General features: G+C 68.6%; 9 protein-coding genes across 9 annotated transcripts; 5 read left to right on the plus strand and 4 right to left on the minus strand.

Annotated features, from left to right (window-relative positions):
* The first annotated feature begins 436 nt into the window (after window positions 1–436).
* Window positions 437–1600, plus strand: FA09DRAFT_70704 (hypothetical protein). The gene is made up of 2 exons (XM_025745789.1): window positions 437–717; window positions 773–1600. Exons 1-2 carry the CDS (start codon window positions 573–575, stop codon window positions 1321–1323), a joined length of 696 nt encoding a protein of 231 aa, XP_025597151.1. The 5' UTR covers window positions 437–572; the 3' UTR covers window positions 1324–1600.
* On the plus strand, window positions 1476–4777 carry FA09DRAFT_70665 (hypothetical protein). Its single transcript, XM_025745788.1, has one exon. It carries the CDS (start codon window positions 1877–1879, stop codon window positions 4640–4642), a length of 2766 nt encoding a protein of 921 aa, XP_025597152.1. The 5' UTR covers window positions 1476–1876; the 3' UTR covers window positions 4643–4777.
* Window positions 4778–4912: 135 nt separating this feature from the next.
* Window positions 4913–7548, minus strand: FA09DRAFT_334746 (putative aminopeptidase P, cytoplasmic; the record flags this gene model as incomplete). Its single annotated transcript, XM_025743742.1, has 8 exons — window positions 4913–5113; window positions 5166–5243; window positions 5295–5640; window positions 5694–6076; window positions 6130–6659; window positions 6883–7064; window positions 7118–7162; window positions 7460–7548. The coding sequence occupies 8 exons, from the start codon at window positions 7546–7548 to the stop codon at window positions 4913–4915; spliced, it is 1854 nt and encodes a 617-aa protein (XP_025597153.1).
* Window positions 7549–8798: 1250 nt separating this feature from the next.
* On the plus strand, window positions 8799–9388 carry FA09DRAFT_339805 (hypothetical protein; the record flags this gene model as incomplete). Its single annotated transcript, XM_025744253.1, has 2 exons — window positions 8799–9313; window positions 9367–9388. The coding sequence occupies 2 exons, from the start codon at window positions 8799–8801 to the stop codon at window positions 9386–9388; spliced, it is 537 nt and encodes a 178-aa protein (XP_025597154.1).
* Window positions 9389–9754: 366 nt separating this feature from the next.
* Window positions 9755–11367, plus strand: FA09DRAFT_330946 (hypothetical protein; the record flags this gene model as incomplete). The annotated part of the gene is made up of 2 exons (XM_025742808.1): window positions 9755–10088; window positions 10225–11367. 2 exons carry the CDS (start codon window positions 9758–9760, stop codon window positions 11253–11255), a joined length of 1362 nt encoding a protein of 453 aa, XP_025597155.1. The 3' UTR covers window positions 11256–11367.
* Window positions 11368–11823: 456 nt separating this feature from the next.
* FA09DRAFT_334747 (hypothetical protein) lies at window positions 11824–13905 on the minus strand (the record flags this gene model as incomplete). Its single annotated transcript, XM_025743743.1, has 2 exons — window positions 11824–13185; window positions 13636–13905. 2 exons carry the CDS (start codon window positions 13903–13905, stop codon window positions 11824–11826), a joined length of 1632 nt encoding a protein of 543 aa, XP_025597156.1.
* Window positions 13906–14468: 563 nt separating this feature from the next.
* On the plus strand, window positions 14469–15565 carry FA09DRAFT_309980 (essential NTPase required for small ribosome subunit synthesis; the record flags this gene model as incomplete). The annotated part of the gene is made up of 2 exons (XM_025740618.1): window positions 14469–14805; window positions 15373–15565. Coding segments are annotated over exons 1-2 (525 nt in total), but the record flags the coding sequence as incomplete, so codon positions are not given.
* Window positions 15566–15602: 37 nt separating this feature from the next.
* On the minus strand, window positions 15603–18590 carry FA09DRAFT_330948 (acetyl-CoA synthetase-like protein). The gene is made up of 15 exons (XM_025742809.1): window positions 18319–18590; window positions 17999–18125; window positions 17538–17941; window positions 17246–17484; window positions 17189–17195; window positions 17055–17136; window positions 16993–17001; window positions 16811–16945; window positions 16609–16760; window positions 16467–16556; window positions 16307–16411; window positions 16071–16253; window positions 15975–16011; window positions 15902–15913; window positions 15603–15836 (listed from the first exon to the last, which is right to left on the minus strand). The coding sequence occupies exons 1-15, from the start codon at window positions 18523–18525 to the stop codon at window positions 15748–15750; spliced, it is 1878 nt and encodes a 625-aa protein (XP_025597158.1). The 5' UTR covers window positions 18526–18590; the 3' UTR covers window positions 15603–15747.
* A 404-nt stretch (window positions 18591–18994) lies between these two features.
* On the minus strand, window positions 18995–20949 carry FA09DRAFT_309986 (aldehyde dehydrogenase). The gene is made up of 8 exons (XM_025740619.1): window positions 20788–20949; window positions 20488–20736; window positions 20318–20431; window positions 20081–20265; window positions 19784–20025; window positions 19590–19722; window positions 19260–19536; window positions 18995–19203 (listed from the first exon to the last, which is right to left on the minus strand). The coding sequence occupies exons 1-8, from the start codon at window positions 20883–20885 to the stop codon at window positions 19059–19061; spliced, it is 1443 nt and encodes a 480-aa protein (XP_025597159.1). The 5' UTR covers window positions 20886–20949; the 3' UTR covers window positions 18995–19058.
* Between the last annotated feature and the right edge of the window lie 463 nt (window positions 20950–21412).

Raw genomic sequence — 21412 nt, forward strand, 5'->3', positions numbered from 1 at the left:
GCCATGCGGGAAGAGGCGGCTTCCTGAGCAGCCCGGCTGGCCCGGCTCCACTTCGTCCGTGCGCGTGCACGTGACGCGCGCAAGCCCCAGCCCCGCGGAGTAGCGCCCTCAGCCGCGCCTTCGCGCTTCCCTCCTCTCCACCACCCTCGACTCGCCCCAACAAATCATCAGCTGCTCCCTCTGCTCGGCGTGTGCCGTGACGGCCTTGCACTGCGTGAGAGCCGGGTGCCTATTTCCGGCCACTCTGCGAGGCGGAAGGCGACGCGGCACGCCCTCGCCGCGGCCCTCGGCTGTGCACATCACGCACTGTGCGCTTGCGTCAAGGGGGCCGACCGCCGTCCAGACTCAAAGCAGACGCATCGAGAGCCCTTGCTGCTGCGAGGTTGTCGAAGGCATCGCGTCTCATACCAACAAGAGACGAAGAGCATCTGCTGCAGCTGCTGGCGGGGCCGTCGTGGACGCCTCGCGCATACACTTGCTGCTCCAGAGGCTGCTCAGTGCAAGCATGACGGCTGGAAGCTGGACGGTCGTGTGATGAGACGAGCGTGTAGTCTGGCGCAGCGTCTCGGCAGATGCGCTCTGCAGCTGTTGTCTTGGTGCTGTGGGCTCGTTCGCTAGCGCGGTGCTTGGGCCTCCTCTCCTTTCGCGAGACGAGTGGCCGCGCTCGCCTCTCTGTTCTGCTGCCTGCTTCTCGAACGACGCGCGAGGACCATGAGAGTGAGTGGCCTCCTCGCCCTGTCAACAAAGAGCGAGGCTGACATCTTGCTGTGAGGACCGCAGCCCTGCGACAGCAGACTCTCTTGCGCGAGGCACGGCACGGCTGCACACAGCGTTCGGTCCCATGTTCAGCGCACCGCGGGACAGCGCAGGCCAGCAGGCGCCTCGCTTCGGGCGTTGATCCAGAGTGCGCATGCTCGGGCCTCTTCGCAGGATCCGTCCCGTCGAGCCTCGAAGGCACCTCAGCCAGAGCGAAGAGCTGCTGGCACAAGGGCTGCAGATGCTCGCGGACTGCGAGAGCGGGCGCCGGATCTTTCTTCAACCGCTCCAGGAGTCTGGACTCATCGCCATGCTGCATGCGCGTGGAGGGCTTGCAGGGATGTGAGTGGTCTCAGGGGCAGAGAGGAATCGCTAGGCGGGAATCAGAAAGCCTTCGCCGAGGATGGCGATGCACGCGACGGACTCCTCAAGCGAGCTGTCAGGCCCCTCAGGAACTCAATTCATCGAGCGGGAGCGCAGACGTCGTGTACCCCACGCCCGGAGCGACATGATAAGCGAAGGCTTCCATGCTCGCTGAAGGGGCCCGGGAAGTGCCTTGCGACATGAGAGCACAGATCTCGCGTCCCTCACTCTGGCACCGCCTCGTCTGTGCCTCTGGGCGCACTCGACCGCTCTCCCGCCGTCCTTCATCTCGTCTTTTGCCGCACGGGGCTCCTTGCGATCGCGGAGTCTAGATCTCAGCGACAGCGTCTGCACCTCGACGCTCGCTCTGCTGCTGCAAGGATCGCGACTCTCCCTGCGAAGGAAGAGGAGATGACGTGCATGTGGACGCGGCCAGCGCTCAGGCAGAGTGCCTCAGCTCAAACGAGTGAAGCCGCAGCACCACGCTGCGTGCCGCGGCTGCTGCTGCTGGCCGGCGCTGCAGAGGGGCCTGCGCCCAGAACGTCTCGCCGAGAGCCCATCGCCGGAGAGGCAGGCCACCGGCACGCGTGGCTCGCTCATCAGCGCGGCTCCGCGCGGCTCCTCATCAAGTGCTATCAGCGCAGCGAGCAGGGTACAGTGCACGGCAGCCGCGCTGCACGATCAGCAGCACTAAGGCAGGCCGGCAGCGTCTGAGCCATCTCGGATCGCCCTGCCGAGGGGGCTCTCCTCGCCGGCGATGAGCTGCACGGCCAGCGCCATCGAGCGCAGGCGGCCTGCCTCTTCCGTCTCTTCCTGGTGGCCGAGCACCGACGAGCCGCCGCAGAGAGGCAATCGCCCAGCAGAGGAAGATGGTGTTTGGAGTTGCGCAAACCCGAGCCTGCCCGAGGCGAGCACATCGATCGCATGGCAGGCCCCACCTGCTCCGTCCCTTCAGACTGCACGCTGGTCCTCAAAGACGATCCCCTTCCCACCTCCTCTCCATTGCCACCCTCCTCCCTGCCTCTCCCTCGTCACACTCCAGCGCAACTCGCCGGCTTTGCCTCCATCTGCGAGCGCTCGGCGCATTTCTCTCGTCTCTGAAAAGGCCCGTAAAAGGAGAGCGAGCGTGCGCACCGCAGCACTCAACGCCACACTCCCGCCGCCGCCGCTCCGCTCCGCCGCCGTCGGCCTCGTTCCTCCCGCTCGTCGGCTCCTCGTTGCTTCTCTCTCTCCGCCGAGTCGAGCACTGCTCTGGGCCGCCATGGAGAACAACACCCTCTGCGCCGCTGGCAGCGCCATCGCCGACACGGCCGTCTCTGCCTGCTCGTCGACGGAGGGCGCCGCGGGCGTGGCCGCCGTGGCGACCGCAGCGACGACGCTTGCCGTCGCTGCAGCTGCTGTCACGGCGCTGGCGTCGGACAACGACGCGAGGCACGACAAGGCGCAGGAGCCCCACGACGCCGACGACTCGGAGCAGCCGGCGCTGACATCGACCGGCCGTCCCGTGCGTGCCGCTCGCCTTGCGGCTGCGGCGGCCGCGGCTGCGTCGAAGCGGGCGGAGCTCGAGGCATCGAACCGCGCCAAGGGCGTGCGCCGCACGCCGGCACGCAAGACGGCCAAGCCCAAGGCTGCCGCAAAGAAGGGCACTGACGACGACGCGACCAACGCCTCGGCATCCTCGGCCGGCGGTCCCTTCGCGCTCGTGCCCAGCCAGCCGAGCCGCAAGCTGCCGTCGCAGCAGCTGGGCGACGCCGATCGGCACTACGGCTACATGCCCACCCACGATGCCCATGGCGTCTTCTACCCGGGCTCGGCGCAGCCGTTTTCCAGCGCCTACCGGCCCACCGCCGGTAGCAACGACGACCTGCTCTCCGGCGGCTCTCTGCTCTCGTCGTTCAGCCAGCAGACGCACAATCCCGAGGCCATCGCGGCGCTGCGCAACCTCAAGGCCTCGACGCCGCCGCAGCGCAACTCGTCTGCGTCGTCGCTCTCGTCGCCGGCCACCTTCAACATGACCGACGCGCAGCTCCTCGGCTCGTCGATGGCGCTCGACGAGCACGGCGACCCCGACGCTCCCGAGGACGCGCAGCACCTCGAGCCGCTCGGCATCATGGGCGCCTACGGCACGCCGTACGGCCACCTCGGCCGCCTGCACGACGGCCGCATCGTGCAGCTCTACCCGCCCGTCGAGCGTGCGTCGCAGGCGTGCGAGCTTTGCCGTCGCCGCAAGGCCCGCTGCTCCGGCGGCCTGCAGTGCGAGCGCTGCAAGAAGGGCGGGCACACGTGCGTCTATGCGCAGATCGACCGTGCGCGTGGCGTCAAGGAGACCAAGCCTCACGACCAGCTGCTTGCCGACTCGACGGGCGCCAAGCTCGCCGCCGACGCGCGAGTCTCGACGCCGCCGACGCAGGTCTCCGACGGCGCCACGCCCGACGCAGCGATGCACAAGAGTCCCAACAAGACGATGTCATCGATCGCCGCGCGCGGCCGTGGCAAGAAGGCGGCGCTCGGCCTGCAGACGGCGTCGACGCGCACTGCCCGGCCGCCGCCGCGCTCGGCCGGCATTGATGCATCGTCGTTCCTCGAGGCACGCGATATCGCGCCAATGCCGCACACGGCGCACGGCGGATACTTCACCGGCCTGGAGGGCTTCGCTTCGTCGAGCAGCAGCGCCAAGGAGCACACGCAGACGCACACGCACGCGAACAGCTTCTCGTCCGTGGCCTCCAACGAGGCTCCCATGTACTCGCCGATGCAGCAGTCCTCGGGCGGCTTCGTGCACGACGCAGTTTTCGCCGCCGCCTCGCAGCAGCACTCGCAACGCCAGCACCAGGAGAGCTCGCTTCAGCAGGCGCACTACCAGCAGCAGCGCCAGCAACAGCCGATGGCCGCGCCTACGTCGACACGCCCTCTGCTGATGCAGCAGCGCCACAGCTGGCAGGCGCCATCGTCGACGAGCGGGCAGCAGCATGCCTACTACGCCACCAGCACCGGCTACGAGCGGCTGGACAGCAATGGCTATTACTTCCAGCAGCCGCACGCTCAGCAGCCGCACGCTCAGCAGACGCAACCGCAGCAGCACACGCAGCAACAGCAGCAGACACAGCTGCAGCAGCAGGTGCAGGAGCACGTTCCCCAGCAGACGCACACGGCGACCAACTACCAGTACTCGACGTCGGCGCAAGTGCCGAGCCAGACGTCGACGAGCTCGAGCACCAGCAACCTGGCGCACATCTACTCTGCCCAGCCGCACCGCAGCTACTCCTCGTCGTCGGTCGCGCAGCAGCCCTACCACCACGCTGCGCCTCAATACGGCCCTGAGTCGCTCTCCGCCGGCGCCACGATGTCCGCTCGCCCGATCCAGAGCTCCACCTCGCATGCCGGCCACCACGAGCAGAGCCACGGCTCGCACGGCCACGGCTCGACGGCGCCCGACGGCGGTCCCGCGACGTTTGAGCAGCTCGAGACCACGACGTCGAGCGCGCGTGGCTACCGCGACTTCGTGCTCGCTTCTTCGCCCTGAGCTCGTCACCGTCTCGAGGCCCGTGCCTCCTCCCGTCACCGTCGCGTTTCTGTGCCAGTGCTCCGTCTGCTCCACCTCCCTGCGCTCTCTCGCAACCTGTACACTTTGCTCCCTCTCGCGCGCTGTGCCTAGCGTCCCCCGCCTCATGTACCTGCTCCGTCTCACCCGCTCGTCTCCTACGCTATCGCGTCCGCCCCTCTAATGCAGCGCTTCGACTTGAGTGCATCGGCAGAGCATGGGCATTGGGCGCGTTTCCACGAGCGAGCAAGTCTACACGCGCTCCTCGCAGTGCCGCTTGAGCCATGCCAGGCCGCGCTCGTCGCCGGCCTTCTCGAGCAGCGGGCCGACCTTCTGCAGCGTGTCCTCGTGGTACTCGTTGAGCCACGTGCGCTCTGCCTCGGTCAGCAGCGAGGCGTCGATGAGGCTGCGCTGGATTGGGCAGAGGGTGAGGTGCTCGAAGCAAAGGAAGCCCTGGAGCGAAAGAGTCAGACGAGGGAGCAGCGTGTGGAGGCGGGCGGCGCACCTTGTCACCGAAGTTGTTCGGCGTCTGCGCCTTGCGGACGATGACCAGGTTCTCAATGCGGATGCCCCAGGCGCCGTCCTGCAGCAGCTGTCAGCAACGGCATCGCGACACGTCGGCCGCCCGACCCACCTTGTAGAAGCCCGGCTCGTTCGACACGACCATGCCCTCCTTGAGCGCCGTCTCGTTGAACACGACGCGGGTGCCGATGCCGTGCGGGCCCTCATGGACATTCAGGAAGTGGCCAACACCATGGCCGACGCCGTGCCGGAAGTCCAGGCCGTCCTCCCACAGCGGCCGCCGGGCGAGCGGGTCGAGCAGGTAGCCCGTCGTGCCGCGCGGGAACACGGCGCGGTCGATGGCAATGTGGCCCTGCAGCACACGCGTGAAGGCCCGCACCTCCTCCGACGACGGCTGGCCGAAGTGCCACGTGCGCGTCACGTCCGTCGTGCCATCGGTGAACTGGCCGCCCGAGTCGCTGCATCCGGGCGTGTGAGCAGAAGGTAAGGCACACTGCCACAACGCACGCACCACAGGTACATCTGCTTCGGATCGATGTCCGGGCAGCTCTGCGGGTCGGGCGAGTAGTGGATGATGGCGCCGTTGGGACCGGTGCTGGAGATCGTCGTGAAGCTCAGGCCGCGGAAGTGCTCCAGCTTCCGGCGGCACGCCTCGAGCTCGTCGGCGCCGCGCGCCTCGTTGACCTTCTCGCCGCGCGCCAGCGCCTCCTCGAGCCATGCAAAGTACGACGCCAGCGCGGCGCCATCACGCACGTGCGCAGCGCGGAAGCCCTCGAGCTCCGTCGCGTTCTTGACGCTCTTGAGGTCCACGATGATGCTGCGGTCGATGCGTGTGCGCGACGCGCCGCCAAGCGCATCAAGCACCGCCTGCGACGCCCGCTTGCCCACGACGATCTACGCGCGCATGTGAGCAGCTGCTGGCGGCCTGGCACAGACGGGAGACGCACCTTCTCGCCCTCAGCCAGCTTGCCGCCCACCTCCTTCAGGTCGTCGTAGAAGGCCTCATACGGCCGCACCGTTGCGTCCTTCTGCAGCTGTGCGCGCGCCTCGTCCTCGAGGTTCTTCTCGTGCACGTAGATGCGCGTCTCGTCCTTGAGCACGAGGGCAAAGGCAAAGAAGACGGGGTTGTACGGCACGTCGGAGCCGCGCAGGTTGAAGAGCCAGGCGACCTCGTCGAGCATGCTGGCCACGTAGCCCTTGGCCCACGCACCCTTGCGCGCCAGCTCGGCACGCACGGCGCTCACCTTCTCCGACGGCGCCGAGCCGGCGTAGGAGACGGGCAGCGCGAAGATGGGCGCACTCGGCTGCGCCGGGCGCCCTTCTGTCCAGAGCTCATCGACGAGGTTCTGCGGGATGGAGACGAGGCTGGACGAGACGGCTGCGAGCGAGCTGGAGAGCGTCACGCAGTCGTCGGCCGCGATGAGCGTGGGGTCCATGCCGATCTTGGAGCCGGACGGCACGTTCTTGCTCAGGTACTCTGCGGGAGCCGTCAGCATGAGTAGCGGTCCATTGCGAAAACGAGAGCGTCGCACGCCGTCGAGCTAGACGCTGCGCAGCCTGGCCCTGCTCCGGCCTTGCAACGCGCGGACGGCAGCGCTTCATCCAACCCTTCTCACTCCACCTCTCTCCTGCCTGCCGCATCGCTGCACCTCTGCCACTGAACCGGCTGCCGGACCACTGCATCGGTTCGGCACACTCACCCTGCCACGTCGGCACGCCCGACTCGCCCATCTTCATGAGGCGCCACACGCCCTGCCACAGCTGCTGCTCGGCCTGCAGGAAGTAGCGGCCGTCGGTGAAGAGCGCAGCCTCGGCCTGCGTCACGACGGCCGTGCCGGCCGAGCCGGTGAAGCCCGAGATGTAGCCGCGCCGCAGATCGGCCCTGCGGGTTGCATGTGAGCGAGAGGAAGGAGGTGTGGAGACGGCAAGACGCACTCGGCGGGATACTCGGACGAGTGCGCATCCTCGGATGGGATGATGCTGAGAGGCAGAGGTCAGCTTGCTGCAAGCTCGCGGCACGGCAAAGTGTGAAGTGGAGCATCACTGAGCTCTACACTGAGCCGCTGAGCAGCGAAGTAGAGCATGCCTGAGCTTCACGCTGAGGCGTGGAGCAGCCCAGAGTGAGAACATGTCGCTCCATGGTGGGCTCTGTTCACCTGTCGATCCTTTCGCACTTCGCCGTTGAGCGGCCCAGAGTGGTAACATGTCGCTCGCTGCCAGCCCTGTCCGCCTCTCCGCCCGCTCGCAGCGCGCCGCCGGTGCCTGCTTTGCACTCACTAGGCATCGACGTTGTGCTGGCGCATGAGGCTGCGCAGCTGCTCGACGCGCTGCGTCGTGTCGACGCGCGGCGTGGCGACGGCGCCCATTGCGAGACGGCTGCAGCTGAAGGTGCGCCGGGCGGCGAGAGGAGCGAGGCGCGGCGCGGTGGAGGCGCGAGGCGGCGCGAGGCGAGGTGCGGCGCGGGCGGAGCAAGGGAGCGCAGGCAGCGGAGAGCGCAGAGGGAGCGGACGCAGTGCGAGCCGGCGGAGCATGCACTCGAGGGGAGCGCAGTGGTGGAGATGGAGGAAGGGAAGCAGCGAGAGACGGCGGCGGGCATGCCGGCTGGCCTGTGCTCGGCTGACGCCGTACCAGGTAGCGCCGTGCCGAGCTGCAGCTCACGCGGCGCGACGCCGGCCCAACCGCCGGCGCGCGACGGCGCCTTATCGCCGCGCAACGGGCCCTCGCCGCCGCTGCCACAGCGCATGGCACAGGCGGGGCCGAGCTGTGCACACGCCATGCTGCTCGCTGTGCGCTCTTCTTGCGAGACCAAGCTGGCTGGAGGCAGCGAAGGCGCCACGTTGCGGCAGGCAGGGCCGAGGGCGCTGCGCCAGCCGGACTGCCGCCCGCGGCCCAGCGTCCGCGCCGCGCCGCGCCGCGCCGCACGCCTCCTCGCCCCCCTGAGCCGCGCGCGTCGATGGCTCAGGGCGCCTTGTCCGCCTGCCCTCGTCCTGCTGCCGCTCCGGCTCATGTCCTCGTCATACTCTGCAACACGACTCGCCTCACTTGCTCAGCAGCGCAGCATCTAGCAGCCGGGCGAAGGTCTGCCTGCTGCGGAGCGTGCGTGGTGCGCAGCCAGAGTGCCGAGCGGCAAGGCCCTGAGGGAGGGGATGTGGCGTCGCCATGGCTCTCTCGATGCGGCAACTCTGACCTCGCATCACATTCACATCCACGCACAGCCGCAGCCGGCAGCGGCAGGCCTATCGCTCCTGCATCTGCTGCTGACGCATCCACCGCCCCTGTGCCCTGACCCCTGAGCAATTCGGCTGAGCTCACCCAGGGCACTCATATGGGGCACGCTGCGCACGGCCACAGCGCCAAACGTGCCTCTGCCGCCCTCTCGGCCGGAGCGCTTCTGCTCAGCAGCTGCGCATTCCGCAGCAGACCGGCGTAAGCACAACATATGACAGCGAGAGCGAGAGGACTGCGGAGGCGGGCACAGGCTACATAAGGAGCGCACAGCTGCTGCTCGGCACCTCCAAGCATGCTCATCGCACAAGCTCGCACAAGCCCACACAAGCTCGCCCAAGCATCTCTGCGCCGCACCGTCCCTCACCTCGCATCAAGGGCCCGCTGCAGCATGTCCGCCTCACCATCCTCTGCCGTCGTCGCCGAGCCGGACGTTATGACGTCGATCGTCATCGCTGCGCCGCCGTCGCTCGTCTACTCGATCCTGCTCGACATTCCCGGCTACCCGCGCTGGATCAGCATGTTCGTCAAGGCCTCTGCGTCGCCCAGCGGCCCTGACGGCGCGCTGGCCGTGGGCGATGCGCTGCACCTGGCGCTCAAGCCCGCCGGCGCCGACAAGAAGCCATTCGAGTTCTCGCCGCGCATCACCGAGATCACGCCGGGCCGTGTATTTGAGTGGATCGGCGCGCTGCCGCTGGGCCTCTTTACGGGCCGGCACCGCCTCGAGGTGCAGGCGCACGCCGAGGGCACACGGCTGCTGCACAGCGAGGCGTTCAGCGGCCCGGCGCCGTGGCTGTGCCGGGCGAGCGGCGCGCAGTGGTGGAGCGCCAACATGGCCAAGACGCGCGCCAACTTCGAGAGGGCCAACGAGGAGCTCAAGCGCCACGCCGAGGCGCTGCACGCCAGGTGAGCGTGCCGGTGCCGAGAGTGCGACGCCGTTGCTGATGCGCCATCTCCAGCGGCCAGACACGCACGGCTTAGCGCGCGAATGATGCTCGCGATGTGGCCGTGATGCAATCAACAGACTGGCACGCTGTGTGAGACTGAGATGATGCTGCGCGATGCGTGTGAGGTGGTGAGGACGCAGCACCGCCAGGCGAGGCGGGGCCAGCAAGCGGCGCCAGGGGGCTGATCACGTGCGCGGCGCGCGCATGTGGAGCGAGCGTGGGGCGAGCGTGCGGCGCGCCTCGCCTCGCCGCTCTCTTCCTCTCCACACCCGCACCGCCACGCATGGGCAAGAAGAGCTCGGACCCGCTGCAGGCGGCACGCAAGGCGGCGCGTGCGCGCGAGCTGGCGCGCAACAAGGCCGCGCGCGACAAGGTGCGCGACGAGGCCGCCGTGCGCCGCGACATGGCGCCGCTCGAGGCGCAGCTGCGGGCCGCGCGGCGCGCCGGCGACGCCGCCGAGACGGCGCGCCTGGAGCGCGAGCGCACACGCGTGCTCAAGCTCAAGGAGGACTTCGTCAAGCTGCACCCCGCCAGCCGCAAGCTCGTCTTTCCCGAGCGCAGCGAGGACAGAAAGGAGCACGACGCACAGGCGCAGGCCGGCAGCAGCAGCGGCGCAGCGCAGGCCCCGCACGGTGCGCCGGGCAGCGGGCGCGTGCCGGAGCGCAGCATCTACTACGACGCCGTCTTCAACCCCAGCGGCGCGCCGCCGCCGGGCATGCCGTACCGCGAGAAGCGTGAGTGCAGCTGTGGGCCAGGGGGCCAGGGGCGAGTGCGGGCTGCCAGCGAGCGCGTGCTGTGCGCGGGTGGTTTCAGCTGCAGCGCAAGAGCCATGCTGTGCATGCCCGCATCATGGCTGACACATCTCCACAGCGCCATCAGAATGGCCCGGCGCTGCGGCGCCGCCCGCGTGGCCCGAATCCTTTTCGGGCGATGCGGACGCCGACGTCGAGCTTGAGGATGCGTCCGAGGAGGACAGCGGCGAGGACGACGAGGATGACGACGACGACGCCATCGTCCTGCCACCTGGGCCGCCACCAGAGGCGGGCGCGGACGGTGCTGCTGCTGAGCCGTCAGCTCCCGAGTCGGACTCAGACGAGGATTCGGAGTTCGACGACATCCACCTGCCGGACGCGCCGCCTCCGCCGCCGCCGCTGCCGCCAGGCCCGCCGCCGCTGCCTGCTGCCGCCCCGCTGCCTCCAGGGCCGCCGCCGCTGCCGGGCGCTCGCTTCGCCATGCCGCCTGGGCCGCCGCCTGGCTTTGGGCCACCACCAGGCTTCGGACCACCGCCAGGCTTCGGCCCCCCGCCTGGCTTCGCTGCTCCAGACTATGGCCCGCCGCCAGGCTTCGGTCCGCCGCCCGGCTTTGGTCCACCGCCTGGCTTCGCCGCGCCGCGCCGGCCACATGCTCCTCAGCAGCAGCCTGGACAGGCACCTCGCGGCTTCTACGGCCGCAGCGGACGCGGCGGCGCTGCGCCGCCAATTGCCGAGGGGCAGGCGCAGTGGGGCCGCATGCCTGCCAACGGCGAGGCGTCCGCATCTGCGTCCACTTCTGCTGCCCCGACGGCGTCTGCGGCTGCCGCCGCCAGCAGCAGCGCCACGCTCGTGGCCGCGCCGCAGCTGCGCGACCTGCGCGCCGAGGCGGCCGCCTTTGTGCCGCCGGCGCTGCGCAAGAAGCTCGCGACGACCAAGGCGCGCGCGGCGCTGGGTGGACTGCGCAAGGGCGTCGATGCCGCGCCGGGCGAGCCTGATGCCGAAGACGAGGCTCATCGGGCGGACAAGGTCGGCCTCAGCGAGCGTCTGCGCATGGCTGTCGGCGACGGGCCAGCAGATGCGCGCGGCGCGCAGAGGCCAAAGGACGACGAGTACGCCAAGTTCCTGGGCGACGTCGGCGACCTGTTGTAGGCCGTCGTGCCGAGGCGCCGAGGCATGTCACCAATCCATACATCGACACTGTCGGCGGCGCAGGTCTGTGGCAGCACGACGTGTCATTGCTGCGCGTCGCGCGGCCGCTCGAGTGGAAGCGAATGATGGGAGAGATGTGGGGGCGTGTGGGTGGTCAAGATGAGAGAGACGAGACAGGGTGGCGTGGGGAGCTTGGCGGTCTTGCATGGATGGTGTGGGCGACGGGAACGGGGAGGAGGGAGAGGAGGGATGGACGAGACCATGGAGGAGCCGAGACTGGTGGTGATTTTGAGTGATGAGGCGAGAGAGGGAGAGAGGATGAGACCGAAGCGTGCTTGGTCCATGCTGGGATCAGTGGGCGGAAGCGGACTGGTGACCGGGACGGAGGCGCGTCAAAGGATGGTGAGGGGTGGCGGCGAGGCGCTGGGTGCGCTGCCATCGGGTGGAGGTCGTGAGGGGATGGGCTGCGATGCTGGAAGTGGTGGCGAGGTGGAGACGGCAGACTCATGCGCTGTGAGTGAGGGCAACCTGGGTCAGCAGTGCCCGTCGCCGCTGCGAGAGAGCGCACTCACTTCTGCGTCGGTGCAGCGCCACGACCCCGGCCGGCCGGCGCACCGCGGCCACCACGGCCGCCACGGAAGCCACCGCGCTCGCCGCCGGCGCCGCCGCGCATGCCGCCGCGGCCGCTGGGCGTGGGCCGCTCGCCCATCTTCCGCTTCTCCTCGACGGTGACGGTGAAGCCCTTGTCGTTGACGGGCACGCCGCCGCTGCCGCCGTCCTGCGGCCGCAGGCTCATGATGATGGCCTTGCGCGCGCTCTCGACGCTGGCAAACTCGCCAAAGGCGCACGCCTTGGACGGGATCACCTGGCACTCCTTCATGGGGCCGAAGAGGCGCTCAAGCACGGCCTGCAGGCCCTCCTCGGGCATCTCGGCGACGAGCACGTTCTTGATGAAGACGCCGCCGTGGTTCTGCGTCGAGGCGTTCTGGTACGCCTGCGACGCCTGGCCCGTGCCGTTGGCCTGCGGGCGAGCAGCGGCGGCGGGGGCCGAGGGCGCGCCGTTTGTCTGGGCAGCAGGGGCCTGGCGCGGCGCAGCGGGTGCGGCGGCCGGCGTGCGAGCAGCAGAGACGCCGCGCGACTCGCTGGCGGTGGCGCCCCAGCCCTTGGAGTTGGAGGCGGCGAGCGAGGCCCACGTCTTGGGCGCAGCCGGAGCGGCAGGCGCAGCAAGGCGCGCCGGCTCGCTCTCGGCAGCGGGGGCGGGAGCGTCCGTCTTGCTGGCGGAAGCAGCGGCGGGAGTAGCCTCCGTCTTGGCCTCCGGCTGGGCAGGAGCAGCGGCGGCCTCGTCGGCAGCAGCCTGACCCGCGGGCGCGGCAGGCGCGACGGCGGCAGCGGACACCGTGGCGACCTTGGCGTCCACACCAGCCTCCGGCTTCGCGTCCTCGGCCACGACAGCCTCGGGCTTCGACGTGCCGTTGGTGGTGGGTGCAGCGGCCGCCGGCGCCGGCGCAGCGGCAGCCGGCTTCTCAGCAGCGGGCACGGTGGTCGGTGCAGGCGCGGCCGGCTCGGCGGCGGCAGCAGGCGCAGCCTCGGCAGCCTTGGGCTCGGCAGCCTTGCTGGCCTGCGAGTCCTGCTCCGGCGTGGCATCGACAGCGGGCTGCGCGGCCACCTCGGCCTCAGCCTCGCCATCGGCCTCAACATCAGCATCGTCCTCCTTGAGGAAGCGGAAGATGTCGTTGAGGACGAAGTAGCCGTTGGGCTGCTCGGCAAGGAAGAAGGTCTGGGCGAACTTGCGCCACGGGCCCGACGCGTTGCTCATCTCGCCGAGCACCTGGATCAGGATGCCGCCCGCAGCCGACGACTGCGAGTCGACATTGGAGACGAAGACCTTGCAGTCCGAGAAGCCGAGCGAGAGGATCTTGTTGTGGATCTCCTAATGGCGTGCAGTGTGTCAGCAGGCTGATTGCTGAATTGCAGCGTTACTTTCGCCGACCGGACCTGGGAGACCGGCAGAAGAGGAGGCCAGACCTTCTTTCTGCTGGCACCAATGGTCCAAGTCTGACCGCCAGTCGCGCAGCATTGACCCGGGCAGCGTCTCGAGAAGGTTCGAGCCCGACGGCGCCGTCCCTCTCAGGCACTGTGGCCCAGCCACACCGGCTCTGGCGCGCCACCTGTCCAAGCATCTTCCGACGTCTGCACAGACGCTGCTTGCGCCATGCGCCCGTCACTCGGACAGTGCGCCTGGCGTCGTCGGCCGCACAGGCCTCGCTGCTGCGCCCCGACGCTGCCGCTGCACGAGGCAGCAGCGTCGCGCCTCCCAGCCTGTGACGTCGTCTCTCTCTTCTCCTGCCCTGTCCGCTGCCCATGCGCCCGCTGCACGCACCTGCTGGCCAAAGCACGGCTGCGTGTCCTCGAGCTCGGTGCCGTGGACGAGGGTGCTCTTCTTGGTGTAGAAGCAGTGCAGGCGGCCCGGGTTCTGGTTGAGGAAGGTGTAGTACTGCGGCACAAAGAGCCAGCCGACCTCGCTGGGCTGCACGGCGGGCTTGGTGCCCGAGGCAGCGGCGGGAGCGGCGGCGGCGGCGGCGGCGGCGGGCGTCTGCGAGGCCGAGCTCGAGGCGGCAGCGGCCGGCGCGGCGGCCGAGGCGGACGACATGCTGCGGGGCGCCCGGGCGTCAGTGCGGCCGAGCAGCGGCAGGGAGCGTCGCTGTGCGGCCGTGCGACGCAGCTGCACGGGCGAGGCAGCGCCTGCCGAGCCCATGCCGCCCGTCACTCCACGCCGCACTCACACGGCAGACGAAGGAAGGACGAAGAAAGCGCGACGGGCCGCGGGCGGAGCAGGCGGGACGGAGCGAAGGGGTGTGTGCGTGAGAGAGCGGCGCGGCAGCAAGCGTGCGGCGGTGAGGCGAAGGAAGGTGGGTGGTGGGTGGTGGGTGAGGAGGGGAAAGGGATGCGGAGGCCGTGTGCGTTGCTCGTCGTCGTCTCGCTGCGCTGCGAGCGCGCGCCGAGGAAGAAGCGCGCCGCTCACGCCTCGAGATGCGCACACGCCACGCACGCCGGCGGCCTGCGAGCTGCCTGCGCTGCCGCCGCCTGAGCAGGGCGCGACTGCCAGCCAGTGAGGCTCGCATCACGTGCGCAGTGTGCTGCCGCGGCCCCACTCGGCGCGACGCCGGCCAAAAATGTGCGCCTGCAGCAGCATCCCAGCTCTCCTCCCCACCTCCACCATGCGCGCCCAGCCCAACATCGTCCTCACCGGCACGCCCGGCACCGGCAAGTCGACGCACGCCGACGCCCTCGCCGCCGCGCTGCCCGCGCTGCGCGCCCTCGACGTCGGCGCCTATGCGCGCAGCAAGGCGCTCACCAAGGCGTACGACGAGGCATGGGCCAGCTGGGAGCTCGACGAGGAGGCGCTGCTCGATGCGCTCGAGGAGGAGGTGCGGCCCGGCGGCGTCGTGCTCGACTGGCACTGCAGCGAGATCTACCCCGAGCGCTGGGTCGACCTCGTCGTCGTCCTCACGTGCGACCACGAGCTGCTCTGGACGCGCCTCGAGAAGCGGTGAGTCGAGCGTGGCGCCGTGGTGGCGCAGGCGGCGCAGCGTGGTGCGCGGGACAAGTGGCAGCGCAGTGTAGGCGAAGAGCGAGATGGCCAGATGCTCGAGGGCACTTGGAGCGCCGCCAGCCGGGCCGAGCGGCAAATTGGTCTGCGTCACCACGATTCGTCCCATCCGACGGCCCGCCGCGCTCGAGAGGGAGGCCTGTTGCCTCGGTGGCAGCAACCGATGTCCAGATGCCTTTGAGGGTGCCGGGAATCAGTAGCTGGACTTGTACAGGCTCTTGCTTTCGGACTTCGTGGTCCGCTTGGCGGCACAGCTGGAGCCTCGAAAGGATCGCCGTGGTCATGAGGCCCGCCAGAGTTGCGGGCCGCCAATGCTTGTCGGTCGCGTAAGGCAATGAGCCCATGGCTTGGGCTTGGCATGAGCATGTCGTTCTGCCATGCGCGAGCTAGGCGAGGCGTGGTCTTACGTGCGAGCTCTGGTGCTGCTACGACGGACTGCCTGTCCACCCGATGCCCAGCCCTGCCGCTCACGCGAAAAGGGTCCCTGCTGACCTCCTGCGTTCTCAGCGGCTACTCACTAGCCAAGATCCAAGAGAACAACACGGCCGAGATCATGCAGGTCTCGCTGAGCGAGGCGTACGGCGCGTACGACGAGCGGTGCATCGTGCAGCTCAAGAGCGAGTCGAGCGACGACGTCGACGCCAACGTGGCGCGCATCGTGGCGTGGGTGGAGCAGTGGCGGAAAGAGCGGAGCGAGGAGGACGAGGCAGACGGGGCAGAAGGGACAGAGGCACAAGAGAGTGAATGATCGATTGATTGCTCCACCGACGGGATCGCAAGGCTGCGCATGAGGGAAGCACAAGTGATAGAGCAGAGGCAGCAAGTGCACAGCAGCGGCGTAGCAGCAGCAGGATCGCGATAGTCTGGGGTAGATGGCGCTCCTTAGAGCTTGGCCTTTGTCTTCTCCTTGGGCACCCAGCCCTGCTTGGCTGCCCGCTCGGCCGTTGCCTTGGCCACCACCTTGCGGTCCACTGCGGGTAGGGCGTCAGTCTGACGGCCAGGCGATGCGGCATGTCGGAAGAACTGATGAGCGCACCTTTGCCATTGGCTGTGCCGATTGGGCGTCAGTGCTCTGCTCGGTTCATGCATCATGCGCAAAGCACACGCACCATTCCGTTCCAGAGGCTCCGTGCGGATCCAGAGGTACTGCGCAGAGCAGGCTGGTCAGCGCAAGCTGGCGGCGTCAAAGCTCGCTGCAGCCTCACCTCGGGCCTCTGGAAGGGCGCGAGCGACTTGGATGCTGCCGCCAGGACGTCCTCCTCACTCGGCATCTCCTCGCCGGGCCGCACGACGCACACGACGGCAACGCGCTCGCCGAGCGTGCGCTCCGGCAGCGGCACTGCGGCGCAGTCGGCGATCGCCTTGTGGTTGTAGACCGCATCCTCAACCTGCGCAGCGTGTGAGTGGGCACCGCAGGAAGCACCCTCCGATCGGCACGCACCTGCACCGTCGCAATATTCTCGCCGCCGCGAATGATCATCTCCTTGGCGCGGCCGACGATGTAGTACAGTCCGTTCTTCGGCTCGCGCACGCACAGATCGCCCGTCTGTAGAGCTGTCAAGTCAGTGCCGCTCATCGGCGGCAGATCGGACGGTACGCACGCGGAACCAGCCATCGGGCATGAATGCTTCGCGCGTCGCCTCGGGCCGGTTGTAGTAGCCCTTGGCGTTGCCTGGGCCCTTGATCCACAGCTGTCTCGGGCGTCAGCAGACTGGTCAACGACCCAGAAAACGCTCTACTCACCTCGCCCTGCTCGCCTTCCTTGAGCGTGACGAGCGTGATGGGGTCCACAATGCGCAGCTCGACCGCCGCGGGCGGCAGACCAATAGATGTCGGCTCGCGATGGTAGTCGTCGCCGTAATTGGCGCACGCCACGCCGTTCACCTCCGTCAGGCCTGTGTCGAAGTCAGCAGGGCACTGCCTAACACAACTCGCCGCCACTCACCATAGCCGACGCCAGCAAGCATGCCCTTCGTCTTGCGGTCCGCCTCGCCGGGCAGCTCCTTGGCGGCCGATGCGCCTCCATGTGCGACAGACTCCAGCGATGGCATCTCTGCCGGGTGATTCACAACCTCGCGCACTGCGCAAATCAGCGAGGCTCTGCGGGAAAGAGACAGACAGACGAACCCATGAAGCCTGTGCAGCAGTCAGCATTACGGTCAAGGCGAGGCACTTTACAGGTCACGCACCAATGCCCAGAATGCCGCGGCACGAGTACTTCTGGATCAGCCGCACCGCATCGTCGACGTTCCACTTGTGCATCAGCACGATCTGCAGGACGGGTGAGCATTGGGCGGCTGAGCCGGAGGTGGTCGTCACGTACACGTGAGCTGAGACAGGAGTCAGCGCCGACTCTGGCAGCCCCTCCCTATGCACTCACCCAGTGGCCATGTTGCCCGTCATGCCCGAGTGGATGCCGGTCGTGTGGAAGAGCGGGATGCACACAAGCGTCGTCGCCTGCAAGTCGTGCTCCTTGGGGTCGGCCGGCGGCGGCGGCGGCACGCCTCGGCGCAGGAATGCGCGGGCAATGCCGTACGTGGTGAGCATGAGGCACGAGAGGTTGGAGCGCTGAGTGCTGACGACGCCCTTGGGGCGCGAAGTTGTGCCGCTCGTGAACAGCTGCACAGCGTCAGCGCACGGCCGCGAGACGAGAAGGGCATGCCAGGTCTCACAATGATGCAGTCGTCGTCGGGGTCCACCTCGGCCTGCGGCGGGCCCTTGGGCAGCGTCGGCTTGTGCTTCGCATCGAGCTCCTCCCAGCCGAACACCTTCGGGCCCGCCCTGCCGCCCTCCCACGACCGCTCCGACTTCTCGGCAAAGCCGGCCCCCACGCGCGCCGTCACTGCGATGCCGGCAACGCTGCCGGCCTTGCCCTTGTTCAGGTCCGGGTACACGGCCTGCAGGCGTGCGAAGCGCTCCGGATCGCAGATGAGTGCCCGGCACGAGACATCGTTGACGCAGAACGCCAGCGTGTCGCCGTCCGAGAAGGCGTTGAGGCACACGGCGACGCCGCCGAGCAGGTGGATGGCCTGGTAGGCGATGAGGTACTCGGGCAGGTTGCGCATCACGATGCCGACTGGAGCAGGGCGTCAGTGCGGCTCGCGGCACGCGAGGCTTCTGCCTGCACACTCACCCTTGTCGCCCTTGCGCACCGCAAACTCCATGCGCAGCCAGTGCGCCACGAGGCAGGCGCGCTCGAATGCTTCGGTGTACGTCATGCTGGTGCCCTCGTACACGACCAGCTCACGCGGTCCGAAGGCCTGTGGAGGAGAGTGTCAGCGCGCATCGACCATCACAGCAGCGCATCCGAGGGGCGAATAGCAAGCACCGTCGCGCCGGCGATGCAGCCTCGCGCGGGTCAAGGATCGCTCGCTGACCCTCTGAGCAGGCTGCCGTCACCTCCACCTGCGCCCGCCCGCGATGCGTCGCCGCCGCGCCGTCGCGTGCCCTCACCTGAGCCGTCATGAGGAAGAAGTCGCGCGTGCTGCGCGGCAGGTTCTTCCACGTGCGCGTGAGGACGCCGTTGTGCGGCAGCACGCGCTCCTCGAGCGCAAACGGCGACGTGGGCGCGGTGAGGGCGGCGTCGATGGCGGCGTGCTCCATCTTGGCCGGCACGGGGCCGAGGTGGCCAAAGGCGGCGCGCAGCGAAGGAGCAGGCATGGCGTGGGGTGAGGTGGGTATGGATAAGGATGTGGAGCGAAGGATGGCCGCTGATGAGGGACGAGGGCGTCAGGAGCATCGCCGGGCCGACGTTGCGCCGTCGCGCCGCTGCCGAGCAAGGCAACGGCGGCAGCGGCGGCTGCGGCACGGTGTGCGGTGCGGTCGGTGGCCTGCCGTCCTGCCTTTCCCCGCACTCGGCGCGCGCGCACCCGAGAGCCGGAGGCGCACACGGCTCAAGTGCCCGCGCGCCTCTCGCGCGCCGGCAAAGGATGCCGGCCGTGCACCGGCGACGCTGCCGCGGAAATCCCGCTCTCGCAGCGCGCAGCCCCGCGATGCCGCAGCCGCAGGCAGCGCATGCTCGCAGCATCGATGGCCGCACAAGGGATGCGCGAGTCGTTCTCTGCCAAAGCAGGGCTGGTCACGCAGTCAAGGTGGAGTGCAAGTCGAGGCACGCTCGTTGGGATGGCATGAGGAGATATCATTGGGATGCAAGCTAAGCCGGTAGAACAGAAAGGAACGGTGGATGCGCACGCCTACTTCGCGACGCAGATCGAGTGCAGCTGGCACCAGCCCTGCAGGCCCTGGTCGCCGTTCTCGCAGCCGATGCCGCTCGACTTGCAGCCGCCGAAGGGCACGCGCGGGTGCAGCACGGGGCTCGAGTTGACCCAGACGATGCCGCTGCCGTGGGACGTGTGAGCAACGCGTGCAAGGTCAGGGCCGACGAGGAGACGCACCTGTCAATCTTGCGTGCAAAGGCGCCGGCCTTCTCGAGGTCCGTCGACCAGACGGATGCGCCGAGGCCGTACTCGGAGCTGTTGATGCGCTTCAGCAGCTCGGCCTCGTCCTTGTAGCGGAAGAGCGGCACAATGGGGCCGAACGGCTCCTCGACGGCAATCTTGCTGTCGTCCGGCGGGTTGTCGACGAGCGTGGGCGTGGCGAAGAGGCCGTCGCCCGACGAAGTGATGTCGCCACCGGCGAACGTCTTGTAGCCCTTCGACTTGACGTCGTCGACTGTGCGTGGAGTCAGCGCCAAGCGCAGAGGCTGGAACAAGCCGCGTACTCACAGAACTCGCTGACCTTCTTGTGCTGCATCTTGTTGTTGATGGGGCCGATGAGCACGCCCTCCTTCAGCGGGTCGCCGACCACGGCGCCGTTCTGGAACGCGCCCGCGAGCGCCTGCGAGAACTTCTCGTAGATCTGTGGAAGCGGGAAGGCGTGAGCATGGCAGACAAGAGCGTGCACTGCGCCGCAGACGCACCGAGTCGTGGACGTAGATGCGCTTGGCGCACACGCACGTCTGGCCCGAGTTGAGCGTCGCAGCCATGAAGATCTGCGGGATCGCCTTCTCGAAGTCGACGTCGGCCATGACGACGCACGGGTCCTTGCCGCCGAGCTCGAGCGTGAAGCGCTTGAGCGTCGCCGAGCAGCTCTTGGCGACGAGGCGGCCCGTGGCACTGGAGCCCGTGAAGGACACTTTGCGGATGCCCTCGTGCTCAGTGACTGCGATAGAGCGTCAGCAAGCGAATTGGCGTCTCGGCAACGCCGTGGCACTCACTCCACGGGCCGAGGCTGTCGTCGCCGACGACGACCTGCACAACGCCGGGCGGGAAGAACTGCTGCGCAGCCTCGACGATGCGGATGTCGCAAAGCGGCGTGAACGGGCTCGGCTTGATGATGATCGTGTTGCCGGTCAGCACGGCCGGAATGATCTTCCAGACCATGAGCAGGATCGGGAAGTTCCTGGAGGAGGCGCGTGAGCAAGGGCAATGTGTGACTGAGCCGAACTACGCACCACGGCACAATGCCGGCGCAGACACCGAGAGGCGTGTAGCGCGTGATGGCCTTCATCTTCTCGTCGTCGAGCACAGTCGTCTCCTTGAGCTCCATCGTGGGCATCGCCTGGAACCTGTTCACAAGTGCGTCAGCGGAGGCACGACAGGGCTCGCACGTGCATGCACTCACCACTCCGTCACGGCATTGGCCTCGTAGTGCGAGATGCCGAGCGCCTTGCCCTGCTCGGCAGTGAGCAGCGGGATGAGGTCGGGGATCGACGACTGGTAGTGCTCGCCCCACTTCTTGACGGCCTCGGCACGCTCCGCCCACGACTTGTCGCGCCAGGCGGGGAACGCGGCGGCGGCGGCCTCGACGGCCTTGTCGAGCGTGGCGCGGTCGCAGATGGGCACCGAGGCGAGGTGCTCGCCGGTGGCCGGGCTGCAAAGCGGTCAGCGATGTGCAGCAGAGGCCCGCAGCGATGGCGCTCACTTGTTGACATCGAGGCGCTTGGCGTTGGGCGCGGTGTCGAGCTTGCCGTTGATGACGTGGCCGAAGTCGCCGCTGAGGAGCTTGATGGACGAGGACATGGTGTTGTGTGTGTGTGTGTGTGATGGGGATGTGGTGGTGGGCAAGGAAAAGGTGCGGTGGCGGCGCTGGGTCTTTGTGCCTGTGCCACGTTGGCAGGTGCGGGGGCGGCGCGAGCGAGCCGGGCAGACGTGAGCCGGGCGGACGGGCGCAGAGAGAAGACACGCAGCCGCCTCTCCCTGCGCCGTCCGCCATGCCGCCCTGCCCCCGTCCGTGCGCCGCGCGAGGCACGACAGCTGCGAGGTGGCGCAGCGCTGCATCTGCAGCCTGCCACGGCTGCGCACCGCCTAGCGTGCTCGGCCATACCGGACTGCTGCTGCGGCTGGCGTGGTGCCTGTGCCTCGGCATTCGGCGTACGGCCGATGCTGCGTGTTGGAGCTGGCAGCTGCTGCACCTGCATGACGGCGACACCGAGCTCGGCCTTGCTCCAGCCACATGCGCGCGCAGCGCACAGACGAAGTGCCCGGCCGACAACGCGCAAGCGTGCATCGTGCGGGGCACGCATGAACGCGCACCTTCGCACGGCCGC

The sequence above is a fragment of the Tilletiopsis washingtonensis genome (assembly GCF_003144115.1).
Source record: "Tilletiopsis washingtonensis strain MCA 4186 unplaced genomic scaffold FA09scaffold_15, whole genome shotgun sequence".
Classification (NCBI taxonomy): Eukaryota; Fungi; Basidiomycota; class Exobasidiomycetes; order Entylomatales; genus Tilletiopsis; species Tilletiopsis washingtonensis.

Coding starts and splice junctions, on each gene's coding strand:
- FA09DRAFT_70704 (XM_025745789.1), top strand. CDS start 573: ATGCGCTCTGCAGCTGTTGTCTTGGTGCTGTGGGCTCGTTCGCTAGCG. Junction 718..772: donor GACGCGCGAGGACCATGAGA/GTGAGTGGCCTC, acceptor TCTTGCTGTGAG/GACCGCAGCCCTGCGACAGC.
- FA09DRAFT_70665 (XM_025745788.1), top strand. CDS start 1,877: ATGAGCTGCACGGCCAGCGCCATCGAGCGCAGGCGGCCTGCCTCTTCC.
- FA09DRAFT_330948 (XM_025742809.1), bottom strand. CDS start 18,525: ATGCCTGCTCCTTCGCTGCGCGCCGCCTTTGGCCACCTCGGCCCCGTG. Junction 17,485..17,537: donor CCGACGACGACTGCATCATT/GTGAGACCTGGC, acceptor GACGCTGTGCAG/CTGTTCACGAGCGGCACAAC. Junction 16,254..16,306: donor AGAATATTGCGACGGTGCAG/GTGCGTGCCGAT, acceptor CACGCTGCGCAG/GTTGAGGATGCGGTCTACAA.
- FA09DRAFT_309986 (XM_025740619.1), bottom strand. CDS start 20,885: ATGTCCTCGTCCATCAAGCTCCTCAGCGGCGACTTCGGCCACGTCATC. Junction 20,737..20,787: donor AAGCGCCTCGATGTCAACAA/GTGAGCGCCATC, acceptor ACCGCTTTGCAG/CCCGGCCACCGGCGAGCACC. Junction 20,432..20,487: donor GCCAATGCCGTGACGGAGTG/GTGAGTGCATGC, acceptor ACTTGTGAACAG/GTTCCAGGCGATGCCCACGA.